This window comes from Condylura cristata, unplaced genomic scaffold (assembly GCF_000260355.1).
Source record: "Condylura cristata isolate star-nosed mole 26May11 unplaced genomic scaffold, ConCri1.0 scaffold00013, whole genome shotgun sequence".
Classification (NCBI taxonomy): domain Eukaryota; kingdom Metazoa; phylum Chordata; class Mammalia; order Eulipotyphla; family Talpidae; genus Condylura; species Condylura cristata.
In genome coordinates, this window is record NW_004567114.1 from 23,176,387 (window position 1) to 23,184,409 (window position 8,023).

At 45.9% G+C, this 8,023-nt stretch overlaps 1 protein-coding gene across 5 annotated transcripts in view; it reads right to left on the reverse strand.

Annotated features, from left to right (window-relative positions):
- The window catches only part of SIPA1L1 (signal-induced proliferation-associated 1 like 1), a 320,552-nt gene that overhangs the window by 22,285 nt on the left and 290,244 nt on the right, over window positions 1–8,023 (reverse strand). For all 5 annotated transcript variants that reach the window (XM_012724498.1, XM_004681724.2, XM_012724496.1 and 2 more), the window contains one exon: window positions 7,206–7,648. In XM_012724498.1, coding sequence (XP_012579952.1) covers window positions 7,206–7,648 — 443 coding nt within the window. The remainder of the gene's footprint in view (window positions 1–7,205; window positions 7,649–8,023) is intronic.

The window sequence follows — 8,023 nt, forward strand, 5'->3', positions numbered from 1 at the left end:
AAAAAAAAAAAGATTAACTATTTCTTGGGCGATCTTCCTTCGCTAAAGTAAGCAGCTGCCAGCATGAAGTTAAGGTGAGCACTTCAGTACACTTGGCCTCTAACTCAGTAAGCATATTAGGGTCACCTGGGAGCTTTAAAAGACACACATTCTTGGGCCCTTATCCCAGATATTTTAACTTAATAGAGCTGTGTGGTGCTGGGTTGTGTATTTTGGCAAATCTCCCCCAAGTATGCACACCAATTGAGAACAACTGCTTGAAGTGGAGTTATGCATATTGCTATGACCTCATCAAAATCCAGCTTCATAATGTCAACATGAAGAAGGTAAAGCCATTAGAGCAGAATTTCTCCAGTGTAGACTGTGGGTACCTACAAGTGTTGATGTACATGAAGATTCTTTGGCTCACAGCTTCCAGAGCCCCAGAAATCTGAATTTTAACAAACTCCCAAAAGTCTCACGTTCCTGGAGTTAGAAACGACCACATTAGCCCCTCCAGACCTCCCACTCTAAAATGGATTTCCTCCTCCTTTGTAGCCCCATCCCTGGGCTCAGCTGCGGGTGGAACTCCTCATAGCTGACCAACCCTGCGGTCCAAATCATCTGGATGACTTGCACCCTCGTGCCTTCCCCACCCCCTTCCCCAACAGCCCCCAAGAATCTCTGAAAAGGCTTTCATTAAAAATCAGCTAAAATGAGTTGTGAGCTTTATACTTTTTAAAGAGGACTGTGGTGATCAGACGCTTTCATTACCCTGGGGATTTCATGTTACTGAAATCTGCTACAATTCAATTTTACCTGCAGCAAATTAAACCTCTCCATGGGAACTGTGTAAGCAGGTAATGAACCAATAATATGGAACCAAAAAAAAAAAAAAAAGAACAGCAATAGAAATGTTAGGAAAGGACCGATACCTGTTGCTTTTTGCAGTGGATAACAAGTGAGGTTACCTAAATACAGCTAAAGTGAAACTACGAAGAATTCATCTGGGTTTTCCTGAGGTCTACATGAATAGATCACTAGCTTTATTTTCATAAACTATAAGGCATGTCCACTTTCCCAAAAACCAACCAACCTCTCATTTGTTTGCTCGTCCCAGGATATGAACACTGAAAAGGAAGAGGATGCACATAAACCCTCAGCACTTCCAATACAAGAAGTGGCAGTGGGTAATGAGAACCCACTGAGCAGTCTGAAGCTACCCCTTTACACCACGGGAACTCCATCTGCTTGCCACTTTGTGGAAGGAGGAACGCACACAGACGGGAGCAGCTGGAGTGACAGAGCCAAAGCCCCGAGTGCTGAAGCCAGGAGGAACCTGGGGAACAGCGCTGAGTTTCTGCCTCATCATGGAGACCCCACCTCCTATTGAAAACGTCTGCCAGCCGGTCTGTGCTGCTGCCGGAGACGCCCGCATCATCTCCTATTCAGGTTTGCCATGGAGGGTGGGATTTTGCACAGGCTGCTGAGGACATTTCCAGGAGGGGCAGAGCAGTCTTCAGTCTTCTGTCAACGGCTGTGGCAAAAGCTGTGCACAAGGCTGAATGTTGGCCTCGCACCAAGGGGAGGGACCTGATCGCGTCTCCTGTGATTACTTGTACAAATAACAGATCAGCTTGTGGGTGAGAGACAGTGTGGAGGATAATGACTAAGGAAGACCCTTCGCCCCCCATTTTGTGTGCAGCACTAGCCAACAATCTATTCAATACTGGGCTTTCCAATTTAGGAGGGATTCAGGAGACACTAACTCGGAAGGCTGGTAGAAATAAACAAGAGAAACAGGAATGGAAAGTCAGCAGAGGGAAATATCCAAGTGACTGTAGTGAAGGAAACGGTTCCTCTGAAACATGCTCTGTTACAAGCATCAGGGCAGGCTCACACATGCAGCACAGAGTATAAGCGGCAAGGGCAGCCAGAGCGAAATATCAAAGGAGAAATGGGGCCTCGTGGACTGTGAGCTGTGCCCGTGCAATGCTGAGCTAGTCAGGGAGCTAAGGTCAGAAAGACCAGCTCTTAGGACAGAATGACTAGCTTGTATTTTTTGGTTTGGCATCGCTGAGAAGAATGAGGTACAGAGGTACAGGCCTGTATCTAAAAAGGATAAGGAAAACAAAGCAAGAAATGTGAGAAGCAAAAAAATAAGGTTATGAACTGAAATCCAGCTCAGATGTGGTGGGAGATACGTGTCTGTTGAAGTGGAGTGAACTGCACCAGGAGAGGTGAAGCAGAGCTCAAAAAGGAAGTTGCCGGAAACTGTCTGATAAGGATATTAGTAGTTGGCAAGACATTTGATCCCCCTTTTCATTTTCAGTCAACTTAAAAAATTAGTAAGTGCAGGCCCTCCCTGGTGGCACAGCAGGTTAAAGCACAGTGCTGTGAAGCTGTCACAGCCACTGCAGCGCAAGTTTGATCCCCGCCCTGCAGCTGACCTACATGGCTGGCAGACCTCTCCTGACCCACCTGCTGCTCCCCTCAGCAGTGTACTTCAGTCAGTCTGCCTGTTCTGCTCCCCGCTCTGTCTCTGGTGAATCCTCGCACTGCCCCTCCACCTCTGGCCTGTGCCTCAGTTCTGTATGCATAAATAAATCTTTAAAAAATTAGTAAGTGAATATTAGTTAGTGTGTGGGACAAGCTCGGTGAATGGCCACCTGGTTGCTCAGCACAAGGCCTATTTCCACTCAGTTCGCCCTCAGCTGGCCTGGAGGCAGAGGGCAATCACAGCCTCTCTTTTTTTCTGAAAACTGCTTTCAAATGCCCTCTTGTTGGGATCTATAAACATCACAATTTGGGTATCAAAAAAGTCATGTTTAGAAGACTTCTCTGTGCGGAGAGAAAGGACTGCGAAGTACTGAACGTACTCAGAAAGGTTGTGCAGTTGCTTCTTTTGACATGATTCTTCCCCCAACCGTTGTCTTTTAAAAGCAATGAGCAAAATATTCACCTCGGTCGGATGGTTTAAATATGAGAAGGGGTGGACTTTGCTTGTTCTGAAGCCCGTGGCTCTGATGACGGGACGGCACTTGGACAGTATGACCTTTCCATGTGGACTGGGTGAAAGTATTAGTTGTTTCACAGAACAAAGCAGTGACAAACTCTTTGTGAGTGAGTACTATCTCAAGCAACTTGACATTTGTGGCCTGAAAGAGGCCTCATTTTCTCAATGTTCACTTGCAACTTTAACCACAGTGTTTCTACTTTTCAGTCGATGAGGTTGGCTGAACATTACTGAAGACCTGGGTAAAATAACAATCCACTCCTGTAGGCTGGACAAATGGACTCAAAAAGCTTAGGAAAGATCACGTGGAGTTCTGCTGTATAAAAACAAAAAAGTGTACAGTTCCAAATGCTGACTGTGTGTGAGCCCACAAAGCAAAAATTACTCATGAGAAGACCTATGCACACAGGTGGCCCGGAAACGTCACGGTGAGGGGTTCTGGGTTTGCCCTTGCAAATTCGGAAAATTTAGAAAAAGGTAAAATTTAGAAAAAGGTTATTCCCACTTTAAGGAAAAAATGCAGGTGAGTGGCAAGCATTTAATAATTTTTTTTTTTTTTAAATCCAGGCAGAAGAAATTGTAGAAAAACAAAAAAGACGATGGATCGTTCCTCAACACAGAGGCTGCAGAGGTGGCTGCTCTCCGGCACATGGGAGGACAGGCCAGTCTGCGGGAGCCCCGGGCCTGCCCTTACTGTCCGGTGTGCACTAAGAAGTCTTTCTTTACCTCTACTCTCAAGAAACTTAAGTTTTCCTGGCATGAAAGGTTAACAGATTAGGTCAGCCAGAAAACACACATACATGAAACTGAACTAGACTGACAGCAGTGCAGGCATTTTCCTGGCCTCTAATCAGCTCCTTTAATGAATGTCAGACACTGACTACCTTATGCTCAGATATGCATTTTTGTATATAAGCTGTTACAAAATCCCTCCCTGCTCTATTTTGCAGGTTTAAGAAAGTCTTATATAGAAATGAATCCTAAAAATTTATGCTGTGCCAGCACTTTATATACACTCACAGGCAGAGCTGTCCATAAGAACACTCAGCTCTGGGCAGAGACTGATGCTCAGAGACACAGCAATGGTTTCTTAGGAGTGAGGAATTGAGCTCATATTATTTTCAAAATGGTTTGTTAGCAGAGGCCTCAGTCACTGGGCAAAACTGGAAACATTAAGGAAGATGCAAACCTTTCTGCTTCTCACAACCCAAAACACCTCACCGTGACGTTTCCGAGCCACCTGTGTGGGTGTAGTGGACAACTGCCCATTACAGCCTGCACCAGGCAAAGTGCTTAGGATGAACCTGTGACCCCACGAGTGGGAAGGGACTGGCTCCAGGGCCCCGAGGGGGGGGAGGAGGGAGGGAGAGGAAGCAGCAGAAAGGCTGGCTCTCAAGGGTGGGCACCACGTCCAGCCCTCACGCACGTCTGGGCACTGCAGAAGAAACGTCCCGCGCAAGCAGCAGAGTGAGAGTGCAGCTTTGTTGCAAGTGCTCTCAAGTCAGGTCCAGCATTAGCGAAGTCAGCAGGACCAGAGCTCTGCGCGTTCAGTAACAAAGTCTCTGATCACTGGTCTGCCTACTGCCGGAGTCAGAGAGCTGAGGGAAAAGGCATACAGCTGGTAAGAATACATTAAACTTACACCTCTCTTCACTTTGCCTATGTTCACCACAAGTCATTATTTTGAGGGGTTCATTTTAAGCCCAGCAAATAAAACTGTCATTACAAAAAATATTGTAAAAACTAAAACTTCTCCCCAACTTTCCAAGCTTCACAGAAAACACACATATATTCTAGGGAGCAATACCTTACAGCAATTAATAGGCTTTTTAATTGTAGGAAGTTACCAGTGTATATGGCTTCCCTTAATGATATTCGAATATAACAGCCCTATGTAATTGCCAGCCTACATTAATGTAGTTCTCAGGGGGTGCCACAAAAAACCTGTACGATCATCCACAGGGAGATTGGAGGACAGAGGGGGTAGGAACACAGCCCAGCCAGAAATATGCAGTGGCACTTAATCACTGTAATTTAGATTTTGTCACCAAGTCCCAGGTACAAGCTCTTTTATGCACTGTCAAGAGATTTCCACATTAATTGCTGTTCCTGTCTTTTGAGGACACAAACACTCTAATTTGCAGCGATTTCAGTTTTTCTAGCAATGTGCATTTGGTGGCTAAGTCCCGCTTTCCCTCCAGAAAAGGCAGGCTGCTAAAGCCCTGATTATCCAGCTCATTCTGCCAAAATCAACAGACTGAAGTCACAAAGCTTCCCGCTTCCCAGTCTAGAAAATAGTGTGACTCAACCTATCAGTGGGTGGCAAGCCCAACTGCCCCCCTGAAAGGCCACATTCTCCTCTTCTCTAGCAAGTTTGACTTTCGATAGAAAGTTCTTTCTAAATGATGACTTAAATGATTTCAGCATGGCTAGTGTGAAGTAGAACACTTGGGGTAATCCTCTGGGGCCTCAGGCAGCTCCAGTCAACACACTCACAATGCACACCCAGATGCCTATTTTTCAGGCGGCACACAAGAGATTCTCTGTCAGAACTGTGAGATGGCAATGCCCTCATTTTGTGCTTTGACTTCAGATGCCCAGCCCTTTCCTTTATGCCGCATGGGGGTGCCATTCGGGACAAGCTCTCTATAACTGACTTTCTCCTGCCATTGAGTTAGACTAGAAATACGAAGCCAGACAAAACAGTCTTAAAAATGACATCCTTTTCTTAAATAGGAGAACTAAAAATCAAAAAAAAAAATAGAGTTACACAAGTCTAGAGAAATTAGACTGAATTGAAAAATGTTCGAAGTAGATGCAAAGGCTGTAGTCAAGAGGCCGGTGAGGCGCAGCACAGCCAGTGGCGAGGCCACAATTCTGTCTCTGGGTCTTGGTCTAACAGTCTATGGGACCTACTGCCCAGCCTTCTGTTCTGCCTTCCCAAGCAGTTCCTAGACACACTTGGATAAAACATTCTATCTTCAGCTGGGAGGGAGGCCAGCTGGGTACCTGCTACCTGAGGACACTGAGACCACTTCTCAGGTGCTGCTGGCTGTGCTGTCCGGCCCTACCACAGTCACGTTCTGTTACTGCATGTGCCAGCAGAAATAGAAACCAAAAGTGGTGAAGATGCTTCCTATAGTAAGGTCAACCTGGAATTGCTCAAGATAGGAAATTCAAGATCTTACCAGGAGTAAAATAGAAACAGTGAGAGAACTGAATATTTAACTGAGCAGTTTAAACAAATTTAAATTAATAGGCGATGCCCTTTCTCATTAATATGATTTGTAGTTCAAAGACACATTATATTTCTGGATTCTCACTTGGAAAGTAAAATTGAATTTAATTTCTCTTACTATTTAGGGCATAGTAAGGAGATATCCAGAAAACAGCAAGGTTAGATTGCTGACAAATCAGCTGAACAATGACTGAAAGTCATCAAGGTAAAAGAAACCACACAGTGACCAACAGACCTGGAAAGACACTGATAAGATGGTTCCTCCCTAAAAGGGAGAACTTCATGCTCCCTTGGATTTTAGGCTCAAATCCAAAAGTGGGTATGAAAAATAGTATTTGTGTGCGTATCTATGAGCATAATCTTCCAGAATACAGGGGAATGTGCACTTTTCAGTGTTGAAAGGTGGCTGGCTCATCTAATTGTAGCCACACTTTTGTGTTGGACAGCCCAGCCCTCTGCCATCAAAACATCACTGTCAGGAGCCAATTACTGTAAAAATTACCATGCAAGTACTGGGTAAGTGATGTTCTCTGGCAGAGAGGCCATGAAAAGGATGTGTTTAGCATTGTAAATAATGGCACATTGGCCTGAGAAAAAGCCTTTCTTAAAAATAAGGCCAAGCCTTTTGTAAAAGTATCCTCAAAAGACTGCCTCTTTCTAGATTCTCTATCAGCAGCTGAAAGTCAAAGTCACAAAACTCTTCCCTAATCGTGAGCTGTAGTTAGGAAAATTTTATAAAATCATATACAAATACAAAGAATGAATCTGAAAAATCTTCTCACAGTTGAAACAACGATGCATGAGGATTATAGGAGTGAGTTATACTTTTACAAATACAGGCATTAACTCTACATTCATAGCTGTCACCGCACGAAAACCCCCTTTCCTATCCATCCCCAGGTAAAGCGGGAGGAGGCAGGAACCTCGGCGGGGCTGGGGCTGGGACGGGCGGGCAGCAGGCGGGGCGGTCACCTTGTGTGGGAAGCAGCGTCGTTCATACTGAAAGTGCTGTTCTCCCGCGTCAAAGGGTTGGATCCCACGGGGCTCTTGCTGTGGATGTCCAAGCTCAGTGACGACTCTGCCTTCCGGTCCATGCCGTGGCTCTCTGTCTCTAAAGTTCGATCTGCCATGGAGATCACTTCACTGGAGCTATGCCACAGGGGCGCCACCTTCTCCTTGCTGGGTCCTGAGCGAGGGGACGACGTGGCTGCCCCCAGGGAGACCGTGCTGCCGTGGCTGGGGCCGTACGAGGTGGTGTCGATGCCGCTGTCGGCGGACGTGCCCTGCAGGTAGTTGTAGCTGTTGAGTTCGGATTCGGTGCGGTCCCCATCGTACCACTTCTCGTCACTGTGGGCGCTCGAAGCGTTGCTGGAGAGGGTGTTGCTGCTGGAGTGGCTGGAGTAGTGGCTGTCAGACTGCAAGGAAGGGAAGCGAGATGGACTTCAATGCAGGCACCGCTGCTAGAACAGCGGGGGAAGTCACGGTGGGAGGACGCGGGACATGTCTAGCTATGGGGCTCTCAAGGCACGGAAATGTCAATGACAAATTAAAGACTACAGATGCCTAGAAAAAACCTCTCTGAATTTTCTGTACAGAGACCTGATAACTCTATTTCTCAGAGTCCATCTTTCAGTATTTGACTTCCAAAGGGCTGAAAATCAGAATCAGAAAACCTACTATAAGTCTGACTGCTCAGAATAAACAGGGGCTAAATGCAAGACTTGCTCCTACAGAGATCTCTCTTTCCTTCCCCATTCAGCATCTGTTCAGGAGACAGCTAATTTTTTTTT